At 30.2% G+C, this 17,511-nt stretch overlaps 3 protein-coding genes across 5 annotated transcripts; 2 read left to right on the forward strand and 1 right to left on the reverse strand.

The window, feature by feature from the left end:
• Positions 1–134: 134 nt before the first annotated feature.
• On the forward strand, positions 135–3,951 carry LOC108737865 (sorting nexin-29). 2 transcript variants are annotated; one of them, XM_018471008.2, is made up of 9 exons: positions 135–470; positions 572–857; positions 919–1,054; positions 1,192–1,301; positions 1,362–1,481; positions 1,679–2,322; positions 2,377–2,566; positions 2,860–3,160; positions 3,403–3,951. In XM_018471008.2, the coding sequence occupies exons 1-9, from the start codon at positions 468–470 to the stop codon at positions 3,506–3,508; spliced, it is 1,896 nt and encodes a 631-aa protein (XP_018326510.1). In that variant the 5' UTR covers positions 135–467; the 3' UTR covers positions 3,509–3,951. The 2 variants fall into 2 exon arrangements, with proteins under 2 accessions (XP_018326510.1, XP_018326503.1); XM_018471001.2 differs by having other exon boundaries at positions 136–470; positions 563–857.
• A 217-nt stretch (positions 3,952–4,168) lies between these two features.
• LOC108737933 (S1 RNA-binding domain-containing protein 1) lies at positions 4,169–8,155 on the reverse strand. Of its 2 annotated transcripts, none has more exons than XM_018471131.1 (9): positions 7,981–8,155; positions 7,496–7,918; positions 7,072–7,307; positions 6,723–6,891; positions 6,485–6,665; positions 6,148–6,424; positions 5,769–5,968; positions 5,519–5,708; positions 4,169–4,966 (listed from the first exon to the last, which is right to left on the reverse strand). In XM_018471131.1, exons 1-9 carry the CDS (start codon positions 8,026–8,028, stop codon positions 4,270–4,272), a joined length of 2,421 nt encoding a protein of 806 aa, XP_018326633.1. In that variant the 5' UTR covers positions 8,029–8,155; the 3' UTR covers positions 4,169–4,269. The 2 variants fall into 2 exon arrangements, with proteins under 2 accessions (XP_018326633.1, XP_018326625.1); XM_018471123.1 differs by having other exon boundaries at positions 7,496–7,921.
• A 450-nt stretch (positions 8,156–8,605) lies between these two features.
• LOC108737360 (telomere-associated protein RIF1) lies at positions 8,606–17,511 on the forward strand. Its single transcript, XM_025980071.1, has 13 exons — positions 8,606–8,913; positions 8,967–9,181; positions 9,235–9,433; positions 9,822–10,137; positions 10,928–11,106; positions 11,186–11,296; positions 11,487–11,647; positions 12,077–12,332; positions 12,661–12,871; positions 12,934–13,144; positions 13,188–15,681; positions 15,915–16,727; positions 17,091–17,511. Exons 2-13 carry the CDS (start codon positions 8,988–8,990, stop codon positions 17,319–17,321), a joined length of 5,376 nt encoding a protein of 1,791 aa, XP_025835856.1. The 5' UTR covers positions 8,606–8,913; positions 8,967–8,987; the 3' UTR covers positions 17,322–17,511.

The following is a 17,511-nucleotide window of genomic DNA, read 5'->3' on the forward strand; positions in this document are numbered from 1 at the left end:
CTTTTATAATATTAGTAGTTTTATAGAAATTCAAATTATTGCTGGACGATATGAATAAAAAACGGTTTCTTCATATTATTTTAGTTTCCTTATCAATAAATATGATTATATTAAATGCAGATGTAAAGTTCTCATAAAAAATAACTTATTTAATAAAACCTTGAATAAAAACATTTGTGGCCTACAGTGCAAAAAGAAAACAGAAAAGTAAAATAAGACAATTATGCATACGGTAATGTAATTATTACTTAGTCGTGTGGTCATAATCGTTATCATGAATATAATTACAATACGTGTATCATTACAATGAAACTTTATATCTGAGATAATTCGTTGATAATTAAAATAGTTTTAACAACGGGGTGGATAAGAAAACTCATTATTCAGCAATACAATAGATCAAATTCAAAATCAGCAGGCAATAAAAATGTAGAAAGTGTATGTAAGGTTACTTTCTCTGGAGAGTAATGGTAAGTAACTGTATTTACAAGAAAAAAGAAACTGGAACAAATTACTGTAAAACAATTTATTTTGGTAAAAACGTAATTAATTTATTGTTAAGTCTTTTAAGGTTATGTCAGCTATCATTCCTGCACCTGACACCACAAAACTAGAAGATTCTTCAAAAATATTTAACCAGTTGTTAGATTGTGTTCAGCAGTGTCAGAGACGTTTTGGTGGAAAAGCAGAACTTGCCACAGATTTTGATAGCTGTGTTGTCTCTCTGTGCCTTACTTTAGAAGCTGTCCTTTTACACGGTCTAAAGAATAAACCAGTTGATATCGAAAAAACATCAACATTAAAACAAGTGTCTGATATTATCAGCAGCAGTCTCAATTTGACTAATGAAAATATATGTAAGTCTTTTATATTGATCATAAAATGCTATCTTTCGATTAAATATATTTATTATAACAGCATTCTGGCCGTTTGTGAAAAAGCATCTAACAAAGCATGAAATAGAAAGGTATGAATTTTTGAGTCATATATGGACAGATTGTGGCAGAGGCAGGGCATGGTTAAGGTCTTCTTTGAACGAAAGATCTTTGGAAAGGTATATATAACTAATTTTTCCTAATTTAATATTCTAATTTTTTGTCAAAGGTAATGAAAACAATAAATATCATTGGATTATAATTATTATATAAAACTTAAATGAAGAATGCTAGTAAGCTAATATAATAATTGTAGGTATTTTTATTCCTTTGTTAATGATAAGGATTTATTAAAAAAATACTACTGTGAAGGAGCACTTTTACGAGATGAAGAAAAAAGTAATTTACTTCCAAATATGGCTGCAGGTAGTTTATCACAAATAATCATATATTATTGAAACTATATTAACAAATTTTTATTGCTAGGCTTGTGTTCTATTTTGTTTGCAATAAGTATTAACAAACCTGATCTGAACAGTGGTGTTCAACTTTCAATTAGAAGAGTTAAAGAAAAGAGTGAACCAATAATTGAAGTACCTGTGCCAGGTATGCAACTTAAACTAAAATTCTTTTTAAAAATCGAATTTATTTCGAAACTATTATTATTAATTGTATAGTACTTATCAGTAACGACTTACTCTAGTATTTATTTTACTTTTTTTTTGTCTATATAAAGTATACTTCTTTTTAAGTTGATTAATATTACTTCATTAACTTTTGATATTATATTTTTAAAATGAAAGTGGGTAAAAGTCATCGAAGAAACCGAAAAGTTGCAAAACAAATTATTTTGTTTGATGAGGAAGATAGCAGTGCTGTGTCAACAAGTGTTCCATCAAGCTGCGAAAGTTTCACGTCTTCTGAAATTAATTCCGTAATAAAAATGGCAGAAAGTCAATCTGAAGTCGTTGAAGAATCTCAGATTAGAAACAATGACCCACACACCCAAAAAGAGAAACCCAAACACCGGGTAAGCATAGAATCTATTAGAACATCGGAGCAGTATGTTGTTGATGGCACTTTAACACCTGTTGAACAAACAAATATTGGAGAACTGACTCCGATATCTGTCGAACGAAACGAAATTGACTCACCGGACACTTCTGATAACATTATAGAAGTTCCCACTGATATAAGTGCAGTCCTTACTGCAGTAGAAAATAAAAATAAAGAAGAGATTAAAAAATTGCAGAGCAAAATAGAGACACTGACGAAAGAGAAACAGACGTTACAGGAACAATTAAAAAATTATGTCAGTGCTATTATGCTCAATGACACTGATGGGAATATTTTAAAAGATATAAAAGAATTAAAGATTTCAGAAGAATCCACGAACTTACCGGATTACAAAAATGAAGCAAAACTATTTGAACAAAAATTAATTCAGGTATATAATTCCTCAATAATATCATTATTATTTGAACAATGTTGATAATTTTAGGTGGCTGAAATGCATGCGGAATTAATGGATTTTAATGTTCGTTTGCAAACTTCTTTGAACCAGAAAGATACTTTGCTAGATCGCCTAAAGAGAGAATTGGAAGAATTAAGAGGACCTGTTCCTGCTGATGAGCTGGGGGAAGAAGTTCGAAACTGCGTAAATGTATGGATCCCTTCAGCATTTCTTACAGGTACTATTTTCAAAAAATCAAAAAAGCTTTTGACAAAAAAATAGTATCTAAATAAACCAGGGATAAAATTATTTAATAATCAACCATACAACATTTCCCTAAACATAGTACCACAGTTTGTTCAGATGAACATTTTTTATATTTATGTTTTGAGTGTCAACATATATTATTTTTATATTAAATTTAAATAAATATTTGTACATATTTTTAAGACAGTTGGTACTTTTGTAGGTGTTATACATTTTGTAAAACTAACTGAAATAATTCAGTAATTGTTGTATACATTTTATTAGGAAGTGGTTCGGATGCTCATCACGTTTATCAGATATTTTTGAGAGCAGGAAACGACGAGTGGAATATTTATCGGAGATATGCTCAATTCTACAACTTGCATTGCGATTTAAAAAAGGTCGATCCAATAGTAGCAACATTTGATTTCCCCCCTAAGAAAAGCATAGGAAAGAAGGACTCAACATTGGTTGAAAATCGCAGGAAGCGTTTGCAAACATATCTGAGAAAAGTTTTGGCCCATTGGCCTGAACTATCCCATTGCAACAGCAGATATTTACTTGAGCAACATTTGCCATTTTTTAAGTAAGTTTATAATTCAAAATTTTGCAAGATTTTTAATGTGGTACTAAAAACTTTTCGTAATAAGATCATGTAGTATTTTGATTTTAATACCAAGGGGTATTGGTATTATCACTATACAAAAACATGTGAGTCTCACAATGGTCGCCACTGATATGTTTACATCTAAAACCCTCCTACATACTGAAATGTGAAACTGTAGCGTTATTTTGTTCCATTTGTAATAATATACTTTTTGGTTTTAGAGATAAAACTAATGACGACAAAAATAAAAATGAGGGTAGACGAAGTGTCTTCTCTTCCAGAAAAAACACTCCTATGACTGCAGACAGTCATTACACGGGATTATAGTTTAATTTGTAATAAGTTAATTATTTGTTAAGTGCAAATATACTCACGTTTAAGTATAAATAATAACGAAACGAGGGCAGAAATAGTAATAAAATAATGTATAGAAATGTATATATGTAGTTGTACATGTAGTAATGTTTTGTAGGCATAATACGTATCAAAACCAAAACTTAATTAATTACTAACATTTTTATGATATTGTAAACAGAAAATTTCGTAATTTTCGATTCGTGCATTAAAAAGTATTTAAAAAGGTAGATTCTAAGATTAAAAGTTGCCTTTAACATTTCTAATCATTTCCGAGCAACAAATTATTTATCCTTTTTATATGGTCAGTGAAGTATGTTTAGTTTATTGAAAAAAGGTAATTATTCATATTACCTACTCCTACTGTACAATTTTCATCCTGTGATAAAAACAAACCAGTAAACATTTCATATTTATAGTAGACGTATTTTAGTTATGTTGTATAATTTCAAGATGTAACAACGATTATAATAAAAACATAACGTATCTTCCTGTTGTTTTAGTTTTACAATCATTTTATTGGATTAATTATTCCTTTATTTTTAAATGTCCTAGATAATTTTTGATAATTCTGCGTATGGACTTTCTTAAGCACAAAGAATTTATGTATTGTGAAATAAATAAAACTTTAAAAAATATTGAAATTTATATTTAAATTATAAATAATTAATTAGTGCCTACTTTAAACTAGTACAACAATAAGAATAAATTAAGAAACACTTTCTGGAATTAAATTAAATTTTTTTGTTTAGTTCTAGGCCTATGCGCTTTCTATCAATTTCAATTTTTACAACTTTGACTTCCACTTTATCACCTATTTGTAACTGAATTCCTTTTTGTTTGCTTGAGTGGATAAGACCTTTGGTACCCACCCCAATATCAACAAAACAACCAAAATGAGTTACATTCGTAATTCTCCCGGTTAAGACTGATCCACTTTTCAAGTCTAAAATATTGGTCAAACTTTTTCTGAATAGCGGTGTCTTGTCCATTTCAGATCTCAAGTCGAAATTCAACGGTTTGCAAAGACAATCGATTATCAATTCGATTGATTCTTTCGACGACTTTAGTTCTTCGCTTATTTCCGATACATTTAGAGTATTTCTTTTGCGTTGCATTGCTTCGATAAAATGCTCTTTTCCAACATCAGATACGCGTAAATGCAACATATCCAAAAGTTTATTACAAAGATTATACGATTCGGGATGAATGTACGTGCAATCTAATTTGGTTGTTCTTGAATTGTTATAAAAATCGTCTGCATTATTTGGATCTGTAGGTCCCACGCGAAGAAAACCTGCGCACTGTTCAAATGTTTTTGGCCCAATACCTGGAACTTCTTTCAGCTGAGAACGATTAAAAAAGGGACCGTTTTTCTCACGATGAATAACTATTGCTGTTGCTCTTTTTGCATGAAGACCAGCAATTTTTCTAATAAAAATAAAGACACACTAAAATAAAGTATATAAATACGTAATATGTAGTATTTTTTTTTAAAACCTTTCAGGGTAATGAAAAAGCATCATAAATGGAGAAAGACAAAGTTCAGTATTGTCAGATTTTTTCCTGAATATGTATTATTCCTTTATTCCAGATTTGTAGGTCCTAGCTCAACTACTAATGTTCTTTGATGATCAGTGATACTTTTGACTGTTTTCAATTTAAAATTCGTGATTTTCATTTTTTTCCAAATTTGAAGGTTCTAGTTTAACTAAGTAACAAGCCTCAACAAGATCTGGATAATTTCTGATAATGAAGTAAGGGAAGCTGCTTGAACTGTTTCTACTTAATGTAAAATAATTGTTAGAACAAAATCACTTACGGGACTTACTAAACTTGTTAAAGAGAAGAATAAAAGAAACGAAATAGAAGACGCACAAACAAACTTTAGAACTACAATTATTTTCCTTCCTTATACCCCAAGCAATATAAAGTTACATCCACCCATACACAGTAATATTTACCTTTTTATTAATGACTTACCTCAATAAACACTGAGACGCAGTATTGAGGTCGACTCCAACGAAGCTAACACATTCGGTAACAACTTCATCCAGAGCTTCTTCAAGTTGTTTCTTAGACAGATCGTGCTGGTACATTCCCACTCCTAAATGTTTAGGTTCAACTTTTACTAATTCTGCAAGCGGTTCCTGAACTCTCCGTGCCAAAGACACTGTCAGAAAAAGAAAATAAATACATATTATTTTTACAGATGCAGTTCTTAGAAGTTTACCTGCACTTATAAGGTTTGGGTCTAGATTAGGAAATTCTTTTCTTGCTTCTGGACTGCAAGAATAAATTGAAGCCCCATTTTCATCTACAATTGTGTAGAACACTTCTAAGGGTGAGAAAACGTTTTTATTAATCAACTCACTGAGCCAGGTTTCTGTTTCTCTACAAGCAGTTCCATTTCCTAAAGCTATTAACGTGCAGCTAAAAATAAAATAATCTTTCAGGCAGTGAATCAGTATTTTATATCTCGAGTTCATTTGATTAATGTAAGATAACAAAAAGTTTTACATTTTTCACATATTCACGAAAAACAAAAGTGTATATAAGAAAAAATTTGTTAATTTTTTTTGTTCTCTTATAATGATTATGCTACAACATACTTGTAAGCTTTCAACAGCTTTTTAAGGATTTCTGCGCTTTTTTCCGATTTATCTCTGAATGGAAAAAGTACATCAGTTTTCAGTACATTTCCAGTAGAAGAGATTAACGCTATTTTGCATCCATATTTGTACCCTGGATCGATTCCTAATATTGGTCTACCTTTGATGGGTTTGGCAAGCAATATTTGTTTAAGATTAGAACTAAACACTTCTAATGATGCTTTTTCTGCCTTTGATTTCAATTCTGATCGAACTTCTCTAACAATCAGTGGATGAACTGGAACATAACAAACGTTATTTCATAGTAGAAATTTTTAAAAAATAGCCTGTTTTTTACTTAGTCGAGTATACGCATCGTCTATTGACGCTTCTATAATTCTTTTTCTTGAGTCATTGAAACACCCACGTTTCAAAAAGCGATCCACACAGAGACTAAAGAATTTTTTGTGTACAAAGTCGGGTACGATTACTTTAACTGAGAGAGCTTTTTGAGATTCACCCCTGTTTATCGCTAAAACCTTTAAAAACAAATATCCGTCATACATGCACTGCAGGATTCTGAAATATACAGATACCTGATGAGGTTTAATGGAGTTTGAGCTAGTTTGAAAATCGTAATAGAGTTCGTATTTTTTTTCATCATCATCCTGCTGAGCTTCTAATTTAGTATTTTTTAGGTCCTTACTGGAACTTTTTTTGGCAATACTCTTTTTTGTTTCAATCAGAAAGTAACTTTCCAATCTCCTGTAAAGACCAAATTTTTTATACTAGACAATGACAATTTTTATAGAAATTTAAGAAGCAGGAAAAAAATAAATAAAAGAATAAAAAGTAAATAAATCAACAAATAAACAGCAGTAAAACATTCTACACTGCAATAAATGTCATTGTATATAATAATTCGTAAATAATAAGTTAACTTACATTTTTCTAAGCTTATCCAATATTTCAGTATCTGTAGCCATTATGTGTGCAATTATATGCATTACACCCTTCTCTACATCTTCAACAGTACTTAAATCCTTTATTTCTTCGTTAATATATTTTGAAAGACTTACTGGTTCTGTGTTTTCCAATAATTTTAAAGCTGGTTCTTCCAAGCCTAATATTTTTGCTTTTTCAACTAATGTTTTTTTTCCACCAGGTTTATAGGGAGCATACTGAAATAAAAGAATGGTCTCTATAGAAAAAGCTTTCTTAGCTTAAAAATAGTAATCAAGAGAAAAAAATAAACTGAAGGATAGAAAGTCTATAGCAAATGTTCCCAAAGAAAATGCAAACAAATACTTCCGGTACTTTGTATAATCTCTTTATTCACAATGAAACAGAAAAAACTATAAATACTCACAACATGCTCCAATTCTTCTGCAGTTTTTGCAGCAAGGACACTCCTCTGTAAAGTATCATTTAATTTGCCACTTTTCTCAAGACTTTTCAAAACAGTTTGAGCCTTAGTTTTAAGAGTTAAAATTTTGTCATATGTTTCTTTGACATCTCTAAGTTTTTCAATAGCTATATCTCCAGTAAAATTTCGCCTGTATCTAGCAATGAATGGGATGGTATTTCCTTCTTCAAATAATTTTACTATATTTTCTGCTATTACATAATTAAGATTTTCAAACTCCCCAAGCAGCTCATAATCAGTCCACGGGTGTTCTGGTTCACTGATTTTATACTGTGGATTAGCAGCTATTTCTACTTCGTCATTTTCTTCATTGATTTTTTTCAATTTCTTCAGTAACAGCTCGTCATTTATATTAATTTTACGTTTCTGCTACAAATACGTATATTCACATTAGTAAACAAGTACGGAAAAGGTTTTTTATTTCTTACTGTCTTTTTGTTCATATTCGACATTTTTGAATTTTCATACTGTGCCATGCAAATTGTAAGTTGTAATGCTCTGTTATTTCTAAAATTAATAAATGTTTCAAGTTTTCTTTAAAACATTTTCTTTTTACATAAAATTATCAAAACATCAAAACAAATATAGCGTTAAAAGTGAGGTTAGGAAGCTAATATCATAGATAATAGCTTAGATAATAGATATACAAAGGGTTCATATTCATCCTTATCTATAAAATTCATAGAGTAGGGTATATCATCTCTAATCAATGTTTCATATTTTTAAAAAATGAAAGTAGTGGCTAAATTTCCAGTTAACAGAACAATACGATTTATTTTAAAATTCAGTGTTTATTATAAATATTTTGAAAAATAACCATAAGATTTTTTAGATATTGAACTATGTTTCCATTAAATATAAATATTNCTGTGTACCTGTAATAAAAAAGACTTGAATAAAATCGATTTTTGAATTTAGCGTTCTCTGTTGTTACTACCTCCCTTGAAGTGTCAAATGAAAAAGTATATCTAACAAAAGTAACAGTTTATATTTATGATAAAATTCGTTTTTTAAAAATGTTAATTACAACACAAAATAGCAGTTTCGTTAGAAAATGTGTACGACTCGATGAAGCTTTAGAAGAGCAAGATCTCTATACAATAATAGAAGATCTGGACGATTCTGATGAAGAAATAAGAGAAACCGCTTGGAGTATTCTTAATTTATGTAAAGTAACAGTTGGATCAGAGATATTTAATAGATTTATTAAACTTGTAAATGATAAGAATGTAATATTACAACAATTTCAATGTTGTACTACGGCTAAAGAAAATTTGATATATGCATTAAAAGATTACATCAAAGCACCTAATTTTAGTTTGGAAGAACTGTTAAGCAATTATTACAATGAGACAGAAGCAGTAAGTTTTTTTAGTTTATTTAAATGTAACAAGCAATTAATGAAATATTTTAGATTACTACATTATTTATTGAAATGTGTAAAAGACTTTCTAAAACGGAAACAGCAGACTTTATTTGTTATAAGTTATTTCCACTCATATTTCATACTGAAAATGAAAAATTACGAGATGCTGCATTAGAAATTGGAATGGGTATTACTTCATTTAACACACTGGCTGATTTGGATCCAGAGAAATATAAAGATTTTTTGGCTGCTATTGAAAATGAGTGAGTTTAATAGTTTTTTAAGTAAATTCAAGATAAAAATGTATGCATTTTAGATACATTCTAAGTATTCGTAATGTACTTGGAAAAATGAAACATCCAAACTGGCATAAAATGTTTATACTATTACTTAGGTATGGGGGAATTATGTTTCATCAACGTGTTGACATTACAAATGCCATTTTAAAAATAGCAGAAAGTGGTTTTAAGTCATCATCAATTGATAATAAACTTTTTGCCTTTGATTGTTGGAAGGTAAACAATTAAAAATGATATACATAATATCAAGTTAAATGCATTATATCACTATTGATATTTGCTGCTAACAGTAGTACATCAAACATTTGTCAAACTGTATCTACTACACAGTGTATATACAATACAAACCAAATTAAAATTGCTGCCTGGTGATTTCAGTTGAAAAATTATTAATTTTTATTATTATTTCTGTTTTCATTGAAAGGAATTTTAATATGTGGTATGTAAAGCAAATTAATAAAGAGCATTAAGATCTTGCTCTTAAGAAGTTAGATGTTCTATTGGTATATTCAGTTTGATAAGTAGATTCCTTCATAAAGTTCTTGTAAAATATTTAAATAGTTATAAATAATTTACTAACAAATATTATTGCTTTTCTTGACAGGAATTAATCAACAATTATAGTCTTAATTTAACACATATGACTATGCCAAAACATATTAAGCTTTTGGTGACTCCACTGAAAGCTAATTTATCATCAAATGAAGCTGTTATTAATAAAAGATTTGAAATATGGATATATCTCTTGAAGAAACTCGGTGATAAGGCTGTAGTTTGCCTTGAACATTTCTTAAACTTTTGCTTTGGACCTTTAGGAGCAAGTCCTTTGGTAGCAACAAATAATCCAGCGATTGCAAGTCCAGGGAAAAAAGTAGTACGACTTTATAAAAAAAGCCCGAAATTTTTACTAGAAATGCTGGGTAAGTAAAATTATTTATTATTGATCTGATATCCCACAAGCATGGGAAATGATTAGTTTAATTTTTTATTTTTTTAACATTAATTTTTAAAAAATATCCGTTAAATGAATAATGATTCAAAATAAGGTTTTTCAGACACTTTGTGCAATACTTACTTAATAACTGCTAAATTAACGATATTAAAAAAATGTTTCATAAACATATTTATAGTTTTTTTTGATGAATCATCATAAATTGAAGATACAAATACATAAAAAATAAAAATTGGAATAATGTTATTTCAAACCCGCTTCATAAAGGCAACTTTTCTGAACCATAATAATTAAAGAAGAGTGATTTTGTTTGAAAAAGTATGTTTGCAGTATTCACCTGCATCTAATCAATTTTTAAGTCAATAATTTTAATGATAAGATAAATAGGCACCATCGATTGGAATGGTATTGATTTGGACTGAAGTGTATTAGTTTGTAGTGTTGTGTTATATTCACAGGAGAAACCAATTTAATTAATTGATTAAAAAATTGAAGAGCTATACCTTATCAGTGTAATAGTTTCTACCGTTTCAAATAGTGGCAGGGTATTAACGTCATTAAATTACTACTTCATCGTTTGGCGCCAAAAACTACACCGCGTGACTGGTATCATGAAAATAATAAAAAAGTAATTAAAAATAATTTTTTAAGAACCATTTCGATTTTAAATGATAATTTTTGTTACATTTTTTAGTCTCTTTATCTATGAAATACTAATAGATTTACTGAAATGTTTCTATTGATACACTTTATTTAAGGCCATTATGGACACAACTCGAATGATCCTTGCGTTTATTACGAAGAAGAATTAAAATTGAAGAAACCAATTTTAAATAATTCTAATTTCCAGACGATTTACACCCCTGTAATTCATAGTATTGGGGAATGTTGTATAATATTGTCTAAATGGAATAGTGACGCAGCCGAGCTTTCTAGGGTAAGGTACTCTCGTTATTTTAAGAAGAGAAAAAGAAAGAAAAAATATTATTATATGCCACAATTTTTTCTATCTTTAGGTAATTCATTGTATGTGGGGATCGTTACTGAATTTCATTAATGAGTTAAATTCGGATATAAAAGAAAAAGTGCTTCAAGTTGTAAGCAATCAAGTTTTGGCTTTATCAAAGGTAAGTTTCTTAATTTTTGCGTAGATTTAAAGGAGTAATTTCAAATTAATAACAGTTTAAGAAAACTTACAATATGTTAACATAAAAACTTATTAGTTTAGATGTTAAATTTAAGTTTAATAGAAAAATAGTAAATTCTAGAGACAAAACCATAAATAAATATTGAATGAACTAATTTTTCATATTTCAGGTTGCTGATAACGATAGTGATTATTTAGATAGGATATTGATGCCAATAATAAATACGATAATGAGCTTCGAATGTACAGATACGAACGATAGTTTATTTAAACCCGTCCTGGTTCCAAGTTTAAAATATCTCAATGCAACGGGTAAATTCAATACGACAAGGTAAAGCAAACAGTTAAAAAGTAGTTATCGTTGTTATCAAATTTCACACAAGTTACCTAAAAAGTAATTCATAATTAGCATAATAAAAAGATTGTGATTAAACATCTGTATCTGTGGGGGAGTTTTTTGAACTCCAGTTATTTGTAGTGTGATTTTTCTACATCCCTTGAAATGCTACTTATTTTTTATTTGTTTTTCGAAATGCAATTTTTGACCTTCTAACCGTCCCTTTTCTTTGTTTTCAGTTTATCGCTTTGCATGTACAAACTTAATTTGAAACCCCCTCTCTGGTTACAAATTCTTCCCTCTATGTAATAAAGTATGTTTATATAATATTGCAAACGCCTCCAATTGTTGAATATTTTCAAAATTTGTTATTTATATTTTACCCAAAATGTTGCGATGCACATAATTTTTTTTATTGTTTAGGCTACGACAATCGATGGATGCAGCATTTTCTTCGAAAAGAAATTTTATTAAAGTGCGAATGTTCGGGGATTTTTGTGATTTAATTACGGAAATTGAGAAAGTAAAATTATCTTATCCTTTGTGGATCACATTAAGTCATTTCGTGCCTGATTTATGTCGTACTTGTCCAATTAACGAAGTGTTCTCTGGATATTTGTTGTCATACATGCTTTGGCCAGTAAATAATTACAATTACATTCCAGAAGACGAAAAACAGGTAAGAAGTGTTGTCGTTGTTCCTTAGTTAATTAAATATAGGAGTCGGGAGGGCATGGACCAACTGCCGTTGATGTTGTTTTTTTGTGTTAAGTTGAACCTGATGGTTATATATGGTTAAATTGTGATTAAATAAAACACTAAAACTCAAAATTCCACAAAACGTTTAAAAGCGTTTACCTTTAAACAAATCGTTTGGGAATGTATAAGTGCAAATATTAATACTGTTGCGGGGAATATCATTCATACAATTTTATAATTTCATTTCTTAAACTAGTAAGTTAAATTTTTTACCACTTTACTTCAATTTTTTGTGTATTTCATTTCAGAACATAATAAGTACATGGAAAAGGTTGATGGAAGACATTTGCAAAAGTAATGCGTTGGTTCACAAAAACCACCACAATTTTCTAACATCGATAATTCATTCATTTCAAAAGATTATAAAGAAGAAGCCGTTAGTCATCAACTCAGTATCATTTTTCTTACCTTTATTATCCCTTGATTCTCTTAAAGACGATGACTTGGACCCACTATTTAGTATGTTACAAAAATAAACGCTTGTGTACATAACATCACCTACTTGCAACGTTTGCTTTTAGTTTCAGATTTACTACAGTTGGTACTGGATTTACTCGATTGTCCCTTAACATCAAAAGAAAATATTAACAAATTGGCGCTAATACTTACAGTGTGTATTAACAACGTTCTAAGACATCCAAATGGAAAAGCTGATCTGATTTACGAAAAATTGTTTAAAGCGATCGAGTATTTTTTACAACCGCATCAAGTAAGCAGAAAGGATGTTAATAAAATGATTCTTTAAAAATTGAATTTTATTTGGAATTTATGACAGATTATCAAGTAACCATTTTTATTNGGACAAACTTGAGAATATATTGAGTAAAAATTGCATTTCTAGAGAAAGAGTACCTCTTGCTCTTAAGTCTTTGATAAGTGACCTCACACTTCATAAAGACTCGGAAATATCCCGAAATGCTATTAAAATATTGTCGCTCTTAGAAAATTCAACCAATGAGGACACATTAAAGTCAAGCAGCGAAAATTTTATAGAAAATTCGAATTCTTTGTTATCTAGATCGTCAGCTAAAAATATAGTGCAGAAGTCCACGAAACCTACTTTCATTGAAAACACACGAGTGATACAACAGCTCCTCGAAAAAAACACCACTCCCATGAAGCTGAAAGGGAGCCAATTGAAAAATTCTCCAAAATCATCAACAGCGTCCACAACAACACCTTTTCGTTCATCTACTACTAAAAAATTACCATCTCGTGCTGATAAAAAAGAAACGTATGTCTTAATAGAAAATAATTACAAATTTGATAAAAGAAAGCTGACAGAGCATCAAAAAGAAAAGATGAAAAAACGTCGAGAAGACATCCCCGCACTTTACCAGGATCTATCCCAAAGTCAAACGGGCAGTACAAGTAACTCGCAAAGTAACTCTCAAGAGGATGCCATTGGCAAGGATTTAAAAGTAATTGTGGAGAGAATGCCTTACGTAGAATGCAACGATTTCACTGACGATAGTAATAGAAACTGTAGTAGTGCAAACCATGAAGTCAATAAATGTAAAGAAAACACTTCGTATGATGATATGCAGCAAATCAATTTAGTAATTAACGAAACGAATAAAACTGAACAAAAAATTAAAGAAAATGCTAAACCTGCCATTACTTCAACTGAAGATATTTTTATTGGCACGAGTTTAGAAAAAGAAACAAATAAGCCAGCAGAATCATTAGCAGCGGAAAAAAGTGGCGAAGAAAACGTGGAATCTGTAAAAAGAAATAAAAGGATAACTAATGAACTATTAAGATTAAAAATGGACATTGTTGGAGGTGATATCAATATTGATGTAAACGAAGAGAGAAAAAGTAGACGAAATTCAAAGCAACTCGATAAAACCACTTCGCCATTTATTTTTCAATTTGACAAACGTGAATCCGCAGAAACTCCGAAAAGTAAAAAGAAGAAAATTCAAAAGACCAGTAAGAATGTTGGAAAAACGAAAAGACATTATGTAGAAACAAATACTGTTAACTCTAATAACTCAAGCGGCAAAGAGCCACCTAAAAGGAAATGCAGAAAAAAACGATCCCAGTCTTTAACTCACGATAACGACAAAGCACTTGTGATTAAGAACAACTTAAATCGAAGAAGTAGATCTAACTCTGAAACGAAAGAATACATTAGTTGCAGCAACTCATCTAGTGATATTCACAGTTCATTAAGGAATGAGAATTCAGATTATTGCAGTGAAGATATTATCGAAAGTTCTCAGGAATCGTATATATCATTTGGAAAATCTCTTTGTAAAACATCTCCTAACCCAAATCAAATTACTAAAAATACCTTCACCTCTGCCGTCGATTCGGTCGTTGATGGTGATGTTGAGTCACCTTACACCGATTCGATTTGCACAATTAGCTGCAATAATCAACAAACTGGCACCGATAAAAGAATTCAGCAATTTCAATTTAAGGAAAAATCACTGGAGTCACAAACAGTTCAAATTGTGGAATGTGGTGCTAATGAAAAATTAAAAGAAATAGAAGAACAGAAAAGCGATACAATTGTTATTTCCGAAGATTTCAGTCCAGATAAACTAATACGAAAGGATTTGGATCAAATTGAAAGGAAACTTACTAAACGCGAAATAGAAATAGCTGAAGCTGACACAGAATCACTACCGGTAGACAATTTGGATGATTTTAAAACATGTTCTGAAACACCAGAAGCATCTTATGAACATGCAATTGAAACACAAAATGAAGAAATTGTTAGTTGTACAAAAGAGGACGATGTAATGGAACCAGAGAAAGACGAAAAAACACCAAGTTTATTCGACTCCGAAGCAGATGACCAAAAAGGTTGTGCAGCAAACCTACAGCAACATCTAGAAGAAGACGCTAAACTAGTTGATAATGAAAATAAGTCGAAAATGGTTTCTCAACAGCAACCGTCATCACGTTCAGCCAGGCTTGTTGGCCTCGTTACTACTACAAATTTAGTCAATGAAAAGTCTCCGCATATGAACTCTTCTCTCAAAAGAAAGTCGGATGCTGTTAGTTTTAAAACGGCCTCTACAGTTTTTTCGCCAAAAACAAGCAGAGTTCGTAAAATGATGCAAAATTGCGAAGATCAAAGACCGCTATTTATAATAGACTTAGACGATGAAGTGAAAGAAAAAATTCCGGATAATCAATTACTGCAGTTCAGTAGAGAAATACCGAGTCCCCTGGCAACACCCAAGGGAAGCATTTTGAAGCGGAAGAGGGATGTTAACGGCTATTTATCAGACGATAATCTTCAATCAGCAAAAGTTAGTTGAGTTACAATACTATTGTTTATTTTTGATATATTGCAGTTGGCAGTAAATGCTAATAGATAATAGATAATAATAATATACTCCCAATAACATTATATCATGTTAACGTGCCTTTATTTTTCGGTGATTTATCGAAATTGCTTATGACGCGCTGATGAGAATTAATGTTAATTAATTAATTACTGATACTTAATGTTCTTTATTAGTTTACATAATATTGATTTCAGAGAAAACGAGTCAATTTTAGTGACCCACCAACAACTTGCAAGAAGGTCTTCATCCAACATCAGGATGAGTTAGTAAATAGACATCGAGGGATCAAAAAGAATCTCCTTCTGACCACAAAACTTCCAACTAAAGAAGTAGATATAATTATATCTTCCGAAAATGACCACAATTCTGTAAGAGCTACTGAAGAAGAAGGCTGTAAATCTACAAGTCACGAACTTCCATCTGAATCATCATCGAAAGAAATAGTAGACACAGAAATGACACAGGAGTGTGACAAAGTCATTATCAATGACTATACAGTCGAAGGCAACATGAACATACAATTTTCAGAGGATATTAGTTTTCTTGACGACGTTGTGCCAATTTGTCCTGATTTAACCGATTGTTTAGAAAATGTGGAAGTTATTTCAAATAAGTTGAATACTCCCTTGTGTAAATCGGCACTTTTAGAAGAGTTGAATAAAAAAAATATTCATACTATCGCAGATTTAGCACTTTTAACCGAAAAGAAAATAAATAGTTTGACTCTAGACCAACCCAAAATGGCTGAGGTAAAACGGGCTCTTTTTGAATTTAAGGAGGCTAAGAAAAGCGAACTAATAAATGAAATTATTAATGACAATATTGAACATGTCTTGGATAGTGACAAAATAGAGGAATCAATTTCATCAGGAAATATAACTCTGTTAGAAGAAACTGATTTAAATACTACGACTGTTTTAATAAATGGTGAACCGAATGTATTAAGCACCCCATCGTCATCGTCACTTGCAAGTGAAGATACGAATCAAAATCAACCACATTGTTTGGTAGGTAATCATTATTAAGCGAGTTGTTTTTTTTTGTTATTAGATAAAAAGTCGATTCATGAAAAATAGAGAAAATTACTATTTGGCTTCAAACCAAAATAATTTCTTGCTAAAGAACACTTGAAATAAATTACTCTTAAAGTAATTATAAATATGTACACATATGAGATATATGTTATAAAACTGAAAGGAATTATTTGGTGATATTTACAAAGTCCTTTTGTAGCTGAAATCTGTAATTAGCATATTTTTTAAAAAACAGCACGTTCTTCAGTGATTTCGCTAACATTCCTTTTGAAATGATATTTTAATTTTTTTCATAAATAAATGTTTTTTAAAAGGCTATATCTACTTTTTCCTCAGGAATCAAAGGATCAATATGATGAAATAGAAAGGCTTATTAACGGGACGACGGAGGAGAACCTTGAACAGTTTGTTGTTCTCGCGATTAAAAAATTGTCTGAATCCCATAACAGCCAAAACGTGCTAAAAAGACTGATTGGAACGATCATAGAAAAAATGCCCCGTTCCGTTACATGGAAAACATTCCATGAGTATTTGACAAAATTGTTTATAACTGAAGACTGTGACTAATAATTTTAGTTTAAGCATGAATGTTAACAACAAAGTAATTTTCTATATTAACGTATTTATATATATAATATGTAGTCATTATTATCAGTACTATTATATTGTGAAGAAGTATCTCTTTTTAGGTTATTTTACTAAACAGTAATTATTATTTGTACAGTTATGTAATAATAAAGTATTCTGTGTAATCACA

Source organism: Agrilus planipennis, unplaced genomic scaffold (genome assembly GCF_000699045.2).
Source record: "Agrilus planipennis isolate EAB-ADULT unplaced genomic scaffold, Apla_2.0 scaffold14, whole genome shotgun sequence".
In the NCBI taxonomy this organism is placed as follows: Eukaryota; Metazoa; Arthropoda; class Insecta; order Coleoptera; family Buprestidae; genus Agrilus; species Agrilus planipennis.